The 19,168-nt window shown below is 33.5% G+C and overlaps 2 protein-coding genes across 4 annotated transcripts; both read right to left on the minus strand.

Moving 5' to 3' along the window:
- Positions 1-400: 400 nt before the first annotated feature.
- LOC130825601 (laccase-15-like) lies at positions 401-4,296 on the minus strand. Its single transcript, XM_057690910.1, has 6 exons — positions 4,213-4,296; positions 3,363-3,514; positions 3,015-3,259; positions 2,737-2,865; positions 1,327-2,280; positions 401-693 (listed from the first exon to the last, which is right to left on the minus strand). The coding sequence occupies exons 1-6, from the start codon at positions 4,291-4,293 to the stop codon at positions 563-565; spliced, it is 1,692 nt and encodes a 563-aa protein (XP_057546893.1). The 5' UTR covers positions 4,294-4,296; the 3' UTR covers positions 401-562.
- A 3,389-nt stretch (positions 4,297-7,685) lies between these two features.
- LOC130825602 (beta-glucosidase-like SFR2, chloroplastic) lies at positions 7,686-18,928 on the minus strand. 3 transcript variants are annotated; one of them, XM_057690912.1, is made up of 11 exons: positions 18,601-18,873; positions 15,138-15,486; positions 14,853-14,991; positions 14,200-14,366; positions 11,592-11,813; positions 10,961-11,129; positions 10,631-10,864; positions 10,383-10,532; positions 10,151-10,280; positions 9,574-9,837; positions 7,686-8,294 (listed from the first exon to the last, which is right to left on the minus strand). In XM_057690912.1, the coding sequence occupies exons 1-10, from the start codon at positions 18,776-18,778 to the stop codon at positions 9,641-9,643; spliced, it is 1,935 nt and encodes a 644-aa protein (XP_057546895.1). In that variant the 5' UTR covers positions 18,779-18,873; the 3' UTR covers positions 7,686-8,294; positions 9,574-9,640. The 3 variants fall into 3 exon arrangements, with proteins under 3 accessions (XP_057546895.1, XP_057546896.1, XP_057546894.1); XM_057690913.1 differs by having other exon boundaries at positions 7,688-8,309; positions 18,601-18,928; XM_057690911.1 differs by having other exon boundaries at positions 7,692-8,166.
- Positions 18,929-19,168: the final 240 nt, after the last annotated feature.

Genomic DNA, 19,168 nt, shown 5'->3' on the forward strand with positions numbered 1-19,168 from the left:
TCCCTAATGATAAATTGAATAACAAATTTATTCAATTTAATTGAATAATAAATTTAATGGAGAAAAATCTGAATAATAAGCATTAAAAATATTAAACAAAGTTAATGAAAAATATATGAAGACCACGAACTAATACAAAAATATTAAATATAGTTAGTGTGAAACATGGAGAGACTATAAACAATATATAAATATTATAATAAAATTAGTGGAAAATATATACAAAGAGTAAACATTAATAAAATATTAAAATAGGATGAACAAAGTTAAGTATGTCCAAAATTTATGATACAAATAAACAGATTTTTTAGAAGAACAACATATAAAACGACCTAAAATAATAAATGTAAACATCAAATAGATTGGAAGAGAGTATTTTGAGTCATTTTACGAGCGGGGTACACCGGAAATAATAATGACGACACATTTTAGAGCCAATCTACGAGCCATTTTATAAGCGGGATACATCGGAAATAGTGATGGCGACACATATTGAGTTATTTCATAAGCAGGATACACCGAGAATGATGATGACGAACCGAAAGGAAATGCGATTAAGTCTTCAACAGGGTGGCATGTCGCGAGGAGGTGGTAGCATTCGTGATTTTGGGTCTTTTCCATCCTTTACAATGAAAGTTGTCATCATGCCCCATGTCAAATGGCGCTCAAAATGACAATGCATATACCAAACTCCTGAATTAGTTTAATATCAAAGTTTATATCAATTTAGCATATTTTATACTTTACATTTAATCGTAACTCGTTCTGATAAAGTATATAACATAACATGTATTGAGTCATTAACGACTTAACCATTAGTTTAAACTTTTGGTTAAGTGTTTTTTTAGATAATATCAAATGTCCAAGTCACAAGTTCATTACTTGTTCATCTCTAGCGCCTTTCAAGTGAAACTATTGGCGCTAAGTATAAGGTGATTTAGAATGAGGGTGGTTTAGAATCGAACTCATGACTTCTTGTCACACTGATTTTGATACCATGTTAAAGAACCAATTCAACTAGAAGGTTAAGCTGATGGTTGAGGCCCTAAAATATGTTATTTACTCTAACAATTGAGTTGATTCTTTAACATGGTATCAGAAGCTGACATGATTGAATAGATGGTAAAAGGTTTGAATCCAATCCACCCTCATTTCAAATTGAATATTTAGCATTATGTATAAGGAGACCGTGCATTGTATTTTTTTCTTCTACACTTTTAGCCTAAAGGGCATTCGGGTGGAAGGGTATGATAAAGTTTATATAACATAGTCTAGACCTTAAACTATCGGTTTAAGTTTTTGGTTATCACAGTAAGCAGAACATACCAGGGTTATGGGCTTTGAATCTGATAGTAGACCAGCCATTTCTAGGCACAATCAGAGTGTTTTGAAACGGAGGATCGATCAAGTTATAGTTCTTAGGATCCTTATGCTTATCGAAATTGCCAAATCCCGAGCCAACAACATAGAAACTTTGGCCATGGAGATGCATAGGATGATCGAGTGCAGTAACCAAAGTGGTGCCTTGCAGTATAATCTCAACAGTAGAATTATATTTTAAGACTCGCACTCGGGTGCTCAATTTAGACACTTCCAGACGCAAATCTTGAAACTCGGCAGTAAAATTAAACAGAAATTCAGGAATCGTAGGGAAATTTTTCATATAAACACCTTTAATATGATAATAATAAGCCTCCAACAGATCGATTTTCGGTAAAACAAAACTTATGTTGCTCATGCTAGCAGCAAGAATAGTCCCATTTGGACCCTCACAAGAACGGTTAGCTGAACATGGTAATGCGTTAATTGATATAGTAGAGAAAATTCGGTGATTGATCTTTAAAGGAACTTGTATAGGATGATCTTTGGTAGCTAAACTTCTCAAGCTACTTGTGAAAGAAAATGAGGCGTTAGTGTCATTATGATTAGGAAGATAAGGCAAAAAAAGTGGAAATGTTGTATTTTTAGTCGAGTGTTGATTGTATTGTAAAATGGCCGTGGTAGTGGTGTTGTCAAAATCGACGTTGATCCCACTTGAGTATGCTTTAGCAGCAATATAATAGCATCCGGGTTTTTGGTTAGCGTCTAGGAGGACGTCCATTGTTTGGCCCGGTCCAATGACTATGTAGTCTCTTGTTAGGGGCTTTGTGTAGCTTGCGTCTGTGCCTACGACTGTAACTCTATGCTTCGTAATTGCGAAGAAGAGAATCTCATTCAATGCAGCATTGATTATCCGGAGTAGAATCTTTGATCCTCGATGCACTCTTAGCTTGAATGTTTCTGCAAAATTACAAAATTAGTATACTATTTTGTTGTTGTGATGCAATTAAGGTTATTAGGATCGGAATTCTACCTAGGATCGTTGAGGGGGTAGGATCGAAATGGTAGAATCGGATCGTAGGATAGTGTGATCCTATTAATATGCATTAATGTGCTTTGGATTACTGATCGATTATCAATTCTATTTTTTCTCTTTTTATGTTTTAAGGTGTAAGTAAAGTAGCTACCTATGTATAATCGGATCTTGGGTAGAATTGTGTTATGATCCTACCACCTAATTCTTGAGCTAAGTAAGATCGCACGATTCTACCATATTAAGATCCTACCTACGATCCGGATTAGTCGCCTATTTTTGAATCGTAAGATCATATATAGAATCATAGATTAGAGTCAGAATTTTGATAAATATGGATGCAATAGTAGTCAAGTCTCATAGCACAAGTGCAAGGCGCAAACCTGAACTAGAGCACGAGTACAAATCACCAGGCTGACCGTTTATAGTGAAAGCATCTGAGACATTTGGCGGTCCACCTGAGCGGCGAAATTCCTCGAAAATCTCAACAATATCGCGTTTCCACCATTCACCTTGTCATCAAAACATCATCAATTCTTTAGAAATCGATTAACACATGTTAGAGTATATAACATGTCTTGGTACCTCAACCATCAGCTTAAACTTTTGGTTGAGTTGGTTCATTGACAACACAAACTAGACTGAATTATGAGAAATGCACCTAATAATACAGGAACTTCAATATCAGGGTTTTCAAAAGGGTATCTAGCTCCGCGTTTGGGATAGATTATAATAGCACCATACACGGTTGCTCTTGCCCAATTGCTGTGAGCGTGCCACCAAAGAGTCCCTTCCTCTTCAGAAAATATCACAGTTTGTGTAAACTTTCCACCTGGTTTTATAGGACATTGAGTTATGTATTCCGGTCCATCTGACCATGGATTCCTCGGCTGTTTCACTCCATGCCTGAAAACCAGAAACAAGCTTTTCAATCACCCTTAAACATCTTAATTTGCACTTTGTAGAAATGGGTTTTAAGGACTACAAAAACTAAAGATGTTACTCTTACCAATGAAGTGTTATGTTATATTTACTCATGTTGACAACTTTAACTATTACTGTGTCACCTTTGTGTGCATAAATTGTAGGTCCTGGAAATTGCCCATTGACTGTCAGAATGGACTTAGTGTGGCACAGTCTGGTATAAGATGTTTCATTCACCTGTATCAAACACTCAAACATTCTTTAGAAACATCGAAAATCATCATACTTCGTGTATCCCGCTTATAGAAGGAGCACCAAAATATATTCTACACGTTTGGTAGTACGTAATAAATGGTGGAAATGGTAGTGAAACGTTAATAAGAATATCTCTCGACAGATTTACTGATCATGCTTGTTTTTCTTTAACAATCTTATTTTCTTCACAAAATTCATTTCAATGCATTACTATATGAAAATGTGGTATTAGGTGGTAATGGAAAATTGTGAACAAAAATCTTTTTTGTGATTAAAGTTATATCATCATGGGAATGATATGACACATATCATGTACATTTACACTACAAATCATTCTCATTACCACCATTTAATATCAATAACCAAATGAATCAGTTCACAAATCACAACCAAAAACCTTTGAAGTGTCATTCAAAGCAGGGGTGGAGCAAAGATATACAAAAATTTTCAAGAACTTAATTTTCAAGGACCAAAAACAAAAGTAACGTAAACTATCAACTAATATCAATTAATATTTGAGACCCACTAGTTTAGGAGACTCCATGCAGACGAACACCTTGCACAAATCTAGGATTCAAAGTATACTTTCATTACATGCAATTTAGATACAATCAAAAAATATGCATGTGTATACCCAAAGCTAAAAAGAAGTTCCAAGCTTAATTAAAAAAGATACTTACAACAAAATGGTAAAGCAATGGTTGTGATAGGATTGCATCTTGAATGAGAATAAAACACAAAGAAAGCAAGATGGGATACATCTTTTTTGCCTTCATAGTTCCTACTTAGTAAGAAAATATGTATGTTTTGTAACACGAATTACATTTATTTTTATACTTATGCTTATGCTTTTCAGAGGTATTTATTCAGATGAACGAAAGTATGTAGGCTAGTAATGCGTCTAAGGTTTCGCTTTAAATTTTGTTGCTTATCAAAAGAATGCATTTTGGTGTGGTTTTGAATATATTGCCAAGGAAAGCAATAAGACAGCTTCTTTGTTTATGTTTACTTCTCTTTGGTCCTTAATTTCAACAGCTATCCACCTAATTTCATATTGGTAGTAATCACAAATTCCAAATGGTGATTATCATCTCAAAAAAGGTTATTGTCATAATTGGTATCTTAACACTAAAAAAGAGAAATGATTTCAACAAAAACAAGAAATACAAAACAAAGTATACAAATTCTTAAATGAGACTGTTTTATGGTTAGATTATTTTTATTAGGCTGCCCATGTACATTTAGTGTGTTAAAGTGATCACATACAATTTATAAGTGATCAATTAAAAAATTGACTAATTATATAGGTTCGTCTCATGGTGAGACGGTTTCATACAAAACAAGTTGAACAAAGTAATATCATTGTTTAGAAGATGTTTTAGATACGCTTTATTTACATACTTCAAAAGATGTTCATGTTGGGACTGGACGCAATTACGTCTGTGTAAATCTGACTTATACTGAGGTTAAGTTGATGATCACCGATGAAGGTTTATGTAGAAAATTATAATTCGGAAATTGGTTAGTTAGGCTTTAGTTCAATGAGTATTGGATTTGTATTGATTTATCAATGAGAGGAACACCTCTATTTATACATGAGATTAGGACTAAAAATAAGAAAATAAAATATTAACCTAAACCTAAATAATAGGAAACAAAATAACCTTAATATCCTAGATATTAAAAAAGATATTAACTTTCTAAAACATAATATTCTGAAATAATATCTTTATTTTATTCTACTTCTTATTTTCCTACACTCCCCCTCAAGTTAGGTCTCGGGATCACCGAAACCTAACTTGCACAATATTATTCAATGCTTTTGATCCAATTACCTTTAACAAAAAATCTGTTAGTTAATCTTTTGATTTTACTGAGGACATTTTGATGATCTCTTTGGCCCGTATAGAGTATGAATCCAAATCCATAATTCATGGGCAGTAGTAGTAAATGAAATAATAAGGTCGATAATGTCGGAGTTAATACATGAGAGAATCCATGACATAACTTTGCTATCATATTGTTTCCATTGTGGAGTTATGGTCGTCAAGGGAATGACGGTGATATGATTGAGCATCCCCTAATCACCAAGTTCAATTTCCATTTCTTTACACCACTTGGTGTAATTTTTCCGAAGAAGTTTTCAGATATCTTTGGTTATTTATTTATTTATTTATTATTATTATTTTTTTATTGATTTTTGGGTTTGTATCAAGTTTCTGGTTTCTTTGTTTGAAAAGGAGAAAATTTTCTCAACCTCTGCCAATGAAAACATCATGCTTTCCATCTGATTTTTTTTGATTGGTTTTTTGTTTGGATCGATTTTGGTCGATTATGATCAATGATAAAACACTATTAGAGTTTTTCAATCCAGAAAAACCTTATGCGCTGATACCATGTAAAAAATCATAATGCGGAAATTGGTTAGGCTTTAGTTCGGTGAATACTGGATTTGTATTGATTTATCAATGAGAAGAACACCTCTATTTATACATGAGATTAGGACTAAAAATAAGGAAACAAAATATTAACCTAAACCTAAATAATAGGAAACAAAATAACCTTAATATTCTAAATATTAAAAAAAACTTAACTTCCTAAAATATAATATTCTGAAATAATATCTTTATTTTATTCTACTTCTTATTTTCTACGGTTTATAATTGCTATCTAGTCTTCTTTACTTATATGTCAACTAATTTGAGACGGATTTAGCGTATTAGATTGTGTTCCTCACTTTCACCATTCATTTGAATGATTTAAAAGAAACATTTACAAAAAATTGTTAATTAATTTCTTGCAAAATTGGTTGATTTACTTGTAAGGAATATATATGAAGTGAGTACTACTTTTTGTAGCTCAAAATTGGTATAGAAAATGAAAAGATTCCATAACTCACAAGCCCTTTAGCCAAAAAAGACAAAAAGAAAGTGTAACTAAATTTAGTTAAGTCTTTAAGATAACAACTAATGATATATTAGTGGGTTGTTCCACTCAATTTGCCACATTTTTTATTTTAGTCTGTTTTAATGAATTTGTTATATTTTTTAATTTTTACATATAACTTTATTATTTTTACTTTTCATATTCTCTCTCTTAATTCCGAATACTTCATTACTTTAATTTATTATATCTAATTTTTTAGTTTCCGTGTTAAAAACAAATATGGTTAATTTGGCTGGCATAGGGAAGCTGGTGTTATGGCTACCAGAAGAGTAGTTGAGGATTATCACAAATTCACTATTCATATGTAGATGTATTTCATTAGTCCCATATCCTTTCCCTAAAAATGAAATTTAGCTTGATTGGTAATGTAATGCACATTCTATAATAAGGAAATCTCCCTCTTTGGAAGATTTCATTAATGAAAATTAAAGTTGTTGCAATTAAAGTTGTACCAAGTTGACATAATATTATTATAATTAAGTTTAAATTTAGTATGATCCGACTCGACCCAAAATAACTTGTATATAAAAATCAAAAACAATTAAGATTTTTACATATACACAAAATCAGAATTCATCTGACACGACATAATATGTTTCAAAACACCCGAATGAATACCTATAGTTGCAATACTGCAATGACCTCCTCTCACTCGCACCATCACATACCCTTTGTGCTATTGAATTTGTTATAAGTATAAATTTACGTTTTTTATTTGTATTTATTTATAGGAGAATTAGAAAAAAAAATTAATGTGAAATTGTAATAATATGTAGATGAAAATTGGTGAGAGTATGGTGTTTATCTCCCAAAATGAAAATGTATTATATTCAATCCTTACTTTTGTGAGAAATCGTCTTTTAATGAACAAATACTTATATAATTTATTAGTTGAACTATTTAACCTTTTAATATAATTTCATAAAGAGATGATCTCACACTGTATATTCAATAGGGCATAGGGATACATTGAACTTGAGGGCATAAAAAAAAAACCATAGCATGTTATGAATACTGGCCTACATTCATCAAGTTATATAATGCCATTTCAAACTGAACAAAAGCATATTTACTTTATTTTAGTGGCGAAGTCAGAATTTAAAGTGAAGATAGACTAAACGACCAAAATATAATATTCGAGAATCCAATATTCATAAATATTTCTTATAGCTATTATCATAAGGATAAATTCAATAATTGAGAGGAACCGTGGCCGATCTGACAACTTTTATAACATTTCTTTGTATCACATTTGTATAATCAAACACATCCTTTTTTTGGTCCTCTAAAGTTTTCACATGTCCTTCATTGTAAAAACCAATAGGGATATATATTGTATATAATACTGGAATACTTGGGTATTCTAACAAGTAATAAATGTATTTTTTAAAAGGATAACAAACAAAATGGAAATCTATTATCAATATTAACTCGATCTCTATTTGAAATATACAAAAATTGTACAAATTAAGGAACTAATACATGCAATTATTTGAAATTTACAAATTTGCATATCAACATACACTTATCGTATGAATGGACAGCTGATGTTGAGACCAAACTGAAGAATCTGCTCTCAGATTTACAAACTTCACTATAGATCTTTCTGGGCATCGGCCGGCTTCTTATTGGTACTATATACAATGGCAATTACACATGGAACTCAGACTATTTCGCGTGTAAGCATTCTGCATCATCGAAAATATGCAGCAGATCATCATCCACAACTAGGAGCGATAAGAAACCGACTAATGTTGAATACGAATATATGTTGTACAATTTCTTCAGCTTTTACACTGCAGCTAGCTACTCCAGTCTAAGCAAAGTGGAACTTCAACAAGTAAATTGAAGATCGTAAGCTTATATTGCTACGTCATGTAAATTGAAGATCGACGATTCCAAACCAATATTTGCTACGTCAAGTCAAGTAATATATGAAGAACGACGATTCCAAAACAATATATTGCTACGTCAAGTCAAGTAATATATGAAGAACAACGATTCCAAACCAATATAGTTACGTCAAGTAAATCGAAGATCATGAGCTAATATGGCTATAGGATGATTCAACAAGTGTTACACCCAAAAAGTGAAGAACATTTGTAATACTATTAATTTAACCTTTCCAACTTATGAAACCAGTTAACAAATTGAAGATCTTGAGTAGTTCGCACACGGCCCAAGCTGTATACACAACCGATACAATACGTGGAATGGTGAAAGTCTTTCAAAGCAAAACTTGGTGAAACGATCAGGTCAGTGAGCCGTGAATTATACTTCGCAGTTACAATGATAAAATGATAAGTTTTCATGCAAGTATCATACAGAAATCTCTAATCCGACCTTTTGGAACAATTACGCACCAAGTTGTATAGTTATACAGATTTAACAAATCCTTCTGAAAAGTACTTCAAGCAAATTTATAAGAGCAGATACTAAATCGAAATATACCACATTGACAAGAAGCAAAACTATGTTTGTGTGAAGAACACTTCAAATCATAAGCTACGGCTAATGTACTATCATGAAGGGCTGGGAAAGGGTATTATAGGAATTAAGTAATAAATAATACTTGGTAATTAGTCAAGTGAGGGAATAAAATGTAGAGATGATTAGTATAAATAGAGGGGAAGGGGAAGGGAATTAGCAATTCATTCAAGTAATAGTTTCAAGTAGAGTTTTATACTCATTGGGAGAGAACAAGCCTCTCGAATGCTTGAGTTCTATCTTTTGTAATCGTTCTTGTTTACATTCAATCTTTCGTCATACAATTACATTTTTACATACAAATCGATACATTCATATACATTTCTCTTGTCATTAGTAAAATCAGTCCTATGGCTAAGTCGGTCCATGACATGTACCTCACAGGAAAATCCTCAAATTAGTCTAATCCATACTTATTTGAGCTTGTAGACAATAAATTTCAATTTCTTTGAACATATTTGTTGTGAAATAGATGTATAAGATTTTAAGATTAAACAGAAATACTGAACTTCAGAGGAAGCAATCAACATTTAAAACACAAGTTTTAGTTAAAGATCTTGACGTAAGAGGCAATAACTCCATTAAAGTAAAATTGCAAATTATTTTACCTTGCTGTGGCAAGAAGATTGCTCCTTGGAAGAAATTTCTGAGGATGATGCTTATTACCATTGATAATCAGGCAGTTGACTCCAGAGGCAATAAAGCCAATTCAACATCTTCATCTTCATATTCTGATTTCCTTCTGAAATTGAGAGGTCGACAAATAAATCTGAAGAAGCGACTTAGTGGATCTTGTAGTCCTTCCATCTCATAGTGTCCAAATCTCCAATCCCGGTCGACATAGGGGCGCCATATGGGTTCATCAAGACCCCCTTTTAGATTTGGAAATTTAGAAGCCAATTGCCAATTTTTCATTGTATAAAAGACAAAATCATAAAAGATCTATCTCAAAAATAAAATACATACAGATGAACACAGATTCTTATTTAAACAAGACACAAAAGGTACCAAATGAGAAAGAGTGTTCATCATATATACATAAACTTGTCCTGTTTACTGACTATCCTCCTGAAGCAGTTCCTTTCAGATGAAAAAGTACTACCATTCTAGTAGGCCATTTTTATAATTTAAAGATCTAAACAGGAACAATTTCAAGCAAGAGATATTCAGTTTCAGTCATAGTACCTGCATACATCAAACCACGTTTATCTACTGCTCGATAGAAGGGTCGGGTTTTTTTTCCTTTTGCAGCTCTACGCAGTTCATTCCATGCTTGCTCCCGGTCTTTGCGTGTGACTATACCTGTTGTTGCCACCTGCAATTTGCACGCCATTGAATGAAAACTCAGAATTACACATCTCAAGGAGCTGCATGCCAAACCAAAACTAAAAAGAAAACAGAAAAAATGAACTATTACTTTTGAAAATAGATGGTATGAAGGTCGTGGTAACCGGGCCAAATTATTATCACGGTCAACTGCTACAAGTCCAAATTTTGGTCCATATCCATCTGCCCACTCCCAGTTGTCAGATATTGTCCAGAAGAGATAACCAAGAACAGGAACACCCTTCACAAAAAAATAAAAAAGCAACAGATTTGATCAAAACTATAATCTGGAGGGCTCAAGAATCGAATTGTTCAAAAGAGCAAGGTCACTGTCAGAACCCTAATCATGGCACCATAAATAGCAAGTAAATGCTCCAGTAAATAAGGCCTCCTGATTTTATCAGTCTCATCAGACACCCCATTTTCAGTAATGATGAAAGGTATGTTTAAATGCTTGTATCTCTCATGGAACTGAAGAAGAATGCGGAACAAGCCATCAGGATAGACACCTCGTCCAGATTCACTATATTCATCAGTTTCCACTAGCTTTAATCCAGCCCCACACAGAACTTCCTGATTAAAAAACAATAAATAAATGAAGAAGTCAACAGATCTTTGGTGAGGAAATCTTTCAGACTCTCAGAAACAATAGATAGGGCGTATAACAACCTGCCCATAATAGTTTAGCCCAATATAGTCCATCTTATCAGATATACTGTCCATATAGGGGTAAACAGTCAAGGAATTGGCAATTGTGACAGCAGCAACATCAAAGAGGCCATAGGGTCTCATAAATGAGACGTGATGAGCAACGCCAACAAAAGGCTTTGATAATGTGCTGCAACAAAAGTTTTATAATCAATAACTGCTGAGATTTGCTTATAGAAGATTGGTCCTGTTGGAGGAAATTTTTAGTTGATTCACAAGCATTATCATTGGTACAGATCAAAATAAAGGACAATAAGAAACCACCATAGGTAACACATATCTGAAACTTGAGGGACTTAGAAATGAAGTCCGCTTCTTGGTCTAAAAACAACATTTATCTATTGTGATCATGAACAAAGCCGTTATATTTGCCTTAATAGTTAGCACGAAGAATATTTTTATACAACACAAGATGTAGATTATTGATGAGTGTCCATGATCATCGTCCAGAGATAGCTATGCTTGATTACTTCATTGTGGGACCTATCAAGTTACTGTACTTGAGATTCTTGTTAAGAAAAGATCTTTGACATGATTTTATCATGTTACACAAGTCTGCAGGAATGGTTCAAAAATAAATCTTTAAATCAACCTGTGTTCATGGATGTAATCATATGCCTTTGAATGTGCAACAGCCATCCAGTGCATAGCTTGATTGAACACACCGGTTGGAAGAGCTGAAGTTGCCACCTCCAACATATCAGGATTACCTCCAGGCCACGCACCAGCACAGTATGTAAGCAAACAAAAGACATGAGGCTCATTAAAAGTTACCCAGTAGTCTACCACATCTGAAACACTATCAACAACAAGCCTGCAACAAAGAAGAGAATAACTTCACTTGTATGATTCATTTCAAGAGAGTCAAAGAGTATATTTTAGTATAAACAGAACCCCAGCATAAAGACTCCCATAAGATCATAGTGCCAGAAAGTAGCAGTAAGTTACCTTGCATGCACATTGATTTATGTTATACTAACTATGTTGATCACAAGTGTTATTTTCCACCACTTATGTTAGTCTTTTTGTCCTTATTTTGAGTTGTTTAGAGGAGTTTCGAAGCCATAGTTGATGGTTTTCACATCTTTTGATATTATTGCTATATTTGGAGGTGTTTGTGGTAAAGCTAACTATTTGTAGCTCTTTCCATTCCGGTGACTAGGTGAGGCAACATAAGGTAATGGTTTGGGAAAGTGAAGCCCCAATTATGGAGATTTCTACATTCGGCGAGTCGGTGAGTAGAAGAGCCGACTCAATATTAATAGTTTTTTGCAGTTCTTTTATTATAATTACTCAGATTTGTTATTTATTGCTTTTCATCATGCTATTTTATAATTTATTTATGTTTACTAGTATAGATATGGAGTATTCTTTTAATATAGGGTCAGCGGAAGTGAAGTGCGGTACCCTAGTATGCTTATTAGGATGATATGGAGTATTCTTTTAATGAAGTATGATAACGGATCTATCTTGGATCATGAGATAGCGGATAAGATTGGCCTACATGATCAAAATAGTAAAATAAAATCAAATTCAAGCTCACTTGAGCTGATAAAAAGCAACTTAGGCAATACAAAGATTTGGGAGTGGTTTTGCCAAGGAAAATAGAGTTGATTTGATGAATATGTCAGATCTATTAATCTAAACATTTTCTAAGTAAACAGTCAATTTCACAAAAACCTAACCGTCAAATCTATGTTTGGCTCTAGGAACCTTAACAATCAACAATTGTAAAGTCTCAGAAAAAAATCACATCAGCAAGAGTGGAGGAGAAAAACACCTAAGAACAAAAATTGATACGGATCAATGATGGGGGTATCCCATTTCTCGTCTTCATTTAGGAAAAGTGAAAAACATAGATTTAAAGAGAATTAGAGGTAAGGGCCACACGCCCCCAAAATGTCTTCCAACCTTTATAATGATATGCCTCTAAATAGGTCTATAACTCTATAGCCAAACAAATCATAGCAAGCCTGACATGTCAAACAAACAAGACTGGACTGCTGCCCCCCTCAGCCCAACCATGTAATTTTAAAATTAACATCAATGCGTCAGTTGTCGCTTATATACTCAAGAATTGGGAGAAACAGGCATTGAAGGAGTGTGCAGGGATGTTCAATGCAATAGAATCGAATTCAAAGGAATAAGGGAGGTTATCACTTGGGCAATTTCAAGCAATAGCACACTATCACCATCTCTTCAGATTCAGAAACAACAGTGAAAACTATAAGAAATCAATAAGCATGTTAATTAAGCCTGACCATTCATGCTCAGATGTTCAGCAACTTCCTCAGCCAGACGGTGACTTACCAACAGCCAAACTCAAGTTTGAGTACATCTGACCACCCAAGTAACGGATGCATTAGCTGTTAGCAAGGAAAAGGGATGGTTGTATTTTGGGAAATTGTATTTTGCTTGCCCCTCGCTTGGGTAAAGTAAACAGCTAAGCCTGAATCAAATTATTGTTGTACTACGACTGCAAACTCTACTGCCGAAGTAGCGTCAACCAAAGGGAAAACACAAGTACTACCAGCTCCTAACTAGTCAATTTCAGATTATATGGACAATAGAAACATTTAGTTGACAGAATAGATGGGGATATTAACCATTAATTTCCAGAACAATAAGTAGATTATCAGAATAATGAAACCATGGTTAGCACACATGAAAATAAAGTTCCCCCTTTGGATATACTTGTTCGGTTTACTCTCCAGCCCAAAATTATTCATCCCACATAACTCATTTAATCCAAACACAAGGACACAAAACATTAAGTCTTCTCTCCTCCATCCCTGCCTCTGTCCAAAAAAGAACCGCTCATAATGTTCTCAAAAGAACTACGAAAATTAAAGGGAAGAAAAAACCGAGTCAGAATACGTTATTACCATTTTCTTTGCACAATAAGATTTTATATGGAATAGAGTATAGTGTTTGTTTGACCATGAGACTGTTTCTCCTTAATATGTCAAGAAGATTTTGATCCTCATCATCTGGGAACAAAATGGTCTTAAAGAAATTATAGCAACAAAGCTATTAAAAAAACTCCATCATCTTTAGATGAGAAAATTATGCAATAGAAGGATGGCCAAGTACAAAATTAAAAGACCGGGAGTCCTCTGAACATGTAGATAAGAAAAAAAAAGAATAAAGTCACTTCAAAGCCACATATATAATCACAAGAAGATAGGGATAGAGAAAACCTAGTAAACTGCATAAAGTAATCAACAGTTTTCTCCATTTTCCAGCCTCCATACTCTCCGGCCCAAGGAGGAAGTGAATGATGGAACAGTGTCAGCATCACCTTCATTCCATATGATCTGACCCTATGGATGATCCACTTATAGCGCTCCATGGCTGCAAAATTAACCTAAAAAGATGCACAAATGAGTACAATAAGAAAAGGTAATGCCAGTCAAATTTTTAGAAGACTGATTATGCATAAAAATTGCTGAGTGAAATCAAATACTTCCTTGAGGTATTACTTGCTACACTTTTTGTTTTGACACTATCCAATGCACTAGTTTGATCTCTAATAATTTAATTGCGCATTAATAAAAACTATACAAAGTTGATACTATAAAAAACACGCATTCACGAATCAAACAAAATCATACATAATTATGTTTTTCTTGTACATAAAGAATAAAATTATAAAACAATATCGATTGATGAATAGTAGTTATTATGCTAGTGTAGCAACTAATTTCAACCGGAGTTAGTAGTAAATAAACATTACTAGGGATCATATTCGTCCTAATACCGTAAGAGTTTAGACTTCAGAAATGAGAACATATGGAAAATGCAGCAGACAGACAAGACCATGCAAAAGAGCATACAAGAATGCAGAACTTACAGCTTTATTTAATTCACCAGTTGGTTCTTTTGGCATGATTCTTGTCCAATCAACACCCATGCGAAAAACAGTGACACCGGTGTTTTTGGCAAGCTTAAGTTCGGTATCGGGATCAGACCAAAACCTTAGTCTCTCATGCCTGATAAATTTCAATCATATAACATCCTTTTTCAAGATAATGCTTAATATCCCTATATTGAGCCTACTATATACAAACTCTGTTAAACCTATGTATCTTATATATAATAACAGAAAACTTGTAGAGGCAAAAACATAACAACTTACGGTTGCGGAACATTGTGCCAGGCAGCCACATTATGGGTTAACTCACTAGTCAAAGATTGATGTTCATCTGGTTCTTCAATGAACTTCTCAAATCCTCGTATCATTGCTTCCATAGCTACCTTGAGATTTTTCTTTTTCTTAGGCCTTTCTTTAGCTTCTGAAGATAAAGCTGGTTGAACGCCACCATCTCCAGCAGCTGAAGCTAAAAGACCATCAGTTGGTTGCTGCTCAGTAGATGTGGATTCTTCACAAGGCTTTTCTTTGGCAAATTGAAGCCAAGCATCATCAAGCCTATCTTCCACGTGAGCTGGTGCTGTTGCCAATCCAAAGAAGAACTGAACTTCCTCATCTGAAAAAATATTTAGATTACAGATTAGTACAAACAAGCTAATTAATCCTTCGGGAAAGTTAAAAGAAACCATGCAATAACGATAGAAAAAGAACGAGTCACGGTGTAAAGATTTTGATTTTACAAAAAAGAAAATATGTTCCACACAAAAGGAGTTTTGAGTGCTCATATAGTAGTCATATAATGGGTCTTGGCAAGTGGCAACTACTTACTCTAAAGTATTCTAGGATATATGACATACAGATCCTATTCTTATCACTCAAAAAGATGATGCAGGAAAAAAATTGATAAGAAAATATATAAATAAATATAGAAAGTACACTTAAAAGACAAGATGTCTCGTCCATGAAACTAGTTACAAAATAACCCTCAATTCACTTCGATAAAGATCTCCCAAAGAACATTATTTAAAAATCCGAAAGCTTCCATTCATAAGGATAATAAAAGAATATTTTTCTCCTAGGAAAAATTGGTCCCTAAGAATACGACGATGCAGGAAAATTAAGTTCTGATAAGTTTAAACATGCCGCTGAGCTCGAATAAGGTTAATAAACTATGAACAATTCAGATAAAGGTAACCAAATCAATTTTGTATCGAAACGGCTAAAATGTATCCGAATAATTTCAAGTACCAATAGTTCAAAAACGAGTTCTCAGGTTAAAGAACAAGGTTGAAACAAATTCTGTGACCTGTTTCTCCTACAAGACTCAAGTTAATCATACAGCTAATTGTATTAGAGCTTAAAGGTCACTCAAATTGGGCTTCCACCTAAAAATTAATCATCTGCTACAAAAAATTTCACTTCTCAAACTCCTTGTGCCTTCAGGGGATCTGTAAGATATTTAGCTGGACGTAGAGAGGAAGTAGAAATATTCAGGAGTCCAACTGTCGAGAGCCCTGTAATATAAAAAAATCCCCCTGAAATAGAAGAAATTCAAACTCAAATAGATACAGGTATCTAACACAAAGAATGCACCCCAAATGGATCCCTAAAAAGTAGCACAAGAGACACAATCATACCCCACAAAACATCCAAAAACCCGTGACTTCATTTTGATACTCCATTACTCCTATACCTACTATATGAAGCCAACGAACAGTTGTACAGACAGATTATCTTTAAGAAATTATTTGTTTTTCCTTCCCAATCGCACGACTGAGACAAAAAAATTGAACAAAATCAAAGAAGAGTAACCACAACACAAATTAGGATTCAAAAGACATTGTTATAAAACATTAAAAGCTACCTCATACACCATAGTGCAAAAAACGATGACCCTTCTCACAAAGGTGATGACTCAAGACATAAATCTAACACACTTATAGGGATCTGATTCTTTATATTGTTATCGATCCTGCCATAAAAGCTCTCCATGTGAAAGTTGCATATAATCTTTTAGAAACAGTTTGCCATTAACATCTTCGTTTCATGCATATCTTTGCGGCAAAATCTCAATCTTACATTTATTTTTATGAACTCATTTTTTATGATCTAACCAAACAAATTCCTTATTCTTATAAATGTCCCTCTATTAACATTCTTCCCAATTTAAATGCCATCATAATCATATTGTTAAACTAACAAAGAATCAAATTGGAACAAAAATGGGGAACAACTTATTTTTATGAATTACTCAAATATGTCATCGTTTTCAAGAACCCGCTAATGCTTATCTAAATACCTTTATAGAATTCTATTATTCATTCCACAAGAAAATCTCAGAAAGCTAATATCTAAACCTCAAAATAGGTATTAAACATCAGTGATGTCACACAACAAATTTTGTATACAACAACAATAATATAAAAGCCTTAAGTTTAAAATATGGGTCCACTACATGAACTTTGAGCAAACCTACCTAAGATATCGTTATTATATGATTTTGGAGACCTTATTCAGCCACATTATGAATTAAATGTGGACTTAGTTGACCTTAATTGAAAGTGTTGTTATGACAAAAAGTATTAAGCTACACAACAACATTACATTACCCCAATATCATTAAATGGCTCCCACCTAAGATGAGGTTTGTGGGCCAATTTTATGCAACCTTATTGTTGTTACTTGTTAGTGATAATACTAACAAAGAAGTTGTTTCTGATCAACCCTTGGTAACAAACATCATGGGCAGGTTCACATAAATAACAAGTATTAAGCTAACGTAGATAAAACAAAATCTGTGAAGAAGACACCGACACACAGATCAGCCAACTAAGCTGGCGGAGCAACATCTTACATCTGAGTTTACCATACAACCAACACCGTTAATGCTTAACATTTCTACTTTAACTCTTCATGGCCATTTGGAATTTTCCTAACACATAAATTCAACAAAAGGTAGTTAATTATTCCATAAATTTCCAAATACCTTGATATGTCTTCGGGCTAGAACTATCAATTTAAACTTTTGATTGAGTTTGTTTCTCGATATGTTATCAGAACACAGAAGATCTTGGTTTTGATTCTCATCAATTCCTTATTTCAAGTGAAGTATTTAGCCTGGTATGAAGACATGGGTATCATCCACACCTATAGTCTATAAGGCACTCGTGTGAGAGGACGTGATATAGTTTATAACATTTTGGGACTATAATCATCACTATATGTTTACAGTTTATTTAGTTATTTGATATCGTATCATAAGCCAATATGACAAAAGTTCACGAGTTCGAATCCCATTCAAATTCTTGTTACAAGAGGAATATTTAGCCTTTGGCATGCACATTTAGAGCCAAAAGATCTTATGTGAAGGGGTGTACTAAAGTATATAAAATATCATGAACTCCAAGTCGGTCACTTGATATATACTACTTCTATTTCACAATTTCTAAATCGAAAATACCAACATAATTCCATCTCCCTGTTTTACTCAAGTATGTGACTTCTCCGCAAGTTATTCATCATACGAGACTCAGCATATCATCAAAATATAAGAACGTAATCAAATTCTCGAAAATTTCACACACCTAATAAACCGTAACCTAAACTGCAAAATAACACTTCTCTGAAGTAGAAAGTACCACACAAAAACAATAAAATGGAGTAGAGAAAAAAGCGAGAACAACAAAAGTAAATCAAAAAAATTAAAAGCAGTGGTAAATAAACGATTAACCTGAGGGGTTGACATTGAAAACAGCAAGATTATCAGCAGATTCGTCGATAGGTGAATCAATGGTGTGTAGATTTTTCTTGCGAAAACGAGAGAAAGAGAAAGTATTCGCTGCAATTGTCAATGATACCAATACTGCAGCTACCTTGGTCGCCGATACTAAGAGCTCAACAATGGCCATTCAACAATAGAGCAATAGAATGATCAGAAAGAACAACGAACAGTAAGAGCCACTAATCTTTGTGGTTTTATCGACAACGGAATGGAATCATAACGGTTTTTATTCGGTTCTTTGCTATTTATAGCCATGAATAATACTCCTTGGATTTCAATTATTGGCAAATGGTTAAATGGTTGCAATGACAAGTAAAAAATTTGAATTACTATCTCACATCTTTAAGATTGGACCATAAAATATAGAAAAAAATTACATATATTAATTTAACATTTTCACTATTTTTTTAGAATAATCTCACTTTTTGATTAACTATTAATAATCAAAATTTTAGAATATTTTTCTAGGGTAAACTCGGGTAACCGAATAACTTGTTATAATAGGTAATTTACAAAA

This window comes from Amaranthus tricolor, chromosome 10, assembly GCF_026212465.1.
Source record: "Amaranthus tricolor cultivar Red isolate AtriRed21 chromosome 10, ASM2621246v1, whole genome shotgun sequence".
NCBI lineage: Eukaryota > Viridiplantae > Streptophyta > Magnoliopsida > Caryophyllales > Amaranthaceae > Amaranthus > Amaranthus tricolor.

Excerpts from the sequence above, each read along its gene's own strand:
- LOC130825602 (XM_057690912.1), bottom strand. The coding sequence starts at position 18,778 with ATGGCCATTGTTGAGCTCTTAGTATCGGCGACCAAGGTAGCTGCAGTA. Across the intron at positions 14,367-14,852 it reads CTGGTGAATTAAATAAAGCT|GTTAATTTTGCAGCCATGGA; the intron begins GTAAGTTCTGCA and ends GCATCTTTTTAG. Across the intron at positions 10,533-10,630 it reads TTTATGGTGCCATGATTAGG|GGTGTTCCTGTTCTTGGTTA; the intron begins GTTCTGACAGTG and ends TTTTTTGTGAAG.
- LOC130825601 (XM_057690910.1), bottom strand. The coding sequence starts at position 4,293 with ATGTATCCCATCTTGCTTTCTTTGTGTTTTATTCTCATTCAAGATGCA. Across the intron at positions 3,515-4,212 it reads CATTGCTTTACCATTTTGTT|GTGAATGAAACATCTTATAC; the intron begins GTAAGTATCTTT and ends TGTTTGATACAG. Across the intron at positions 2,281-2,736 it reads GTACTCGTGCTCTAGTTCAG|AAACATTCAAGCTAAGAGTG; the intron begins GTTTGCGCCTTG and ends GTAATTTTGCAG.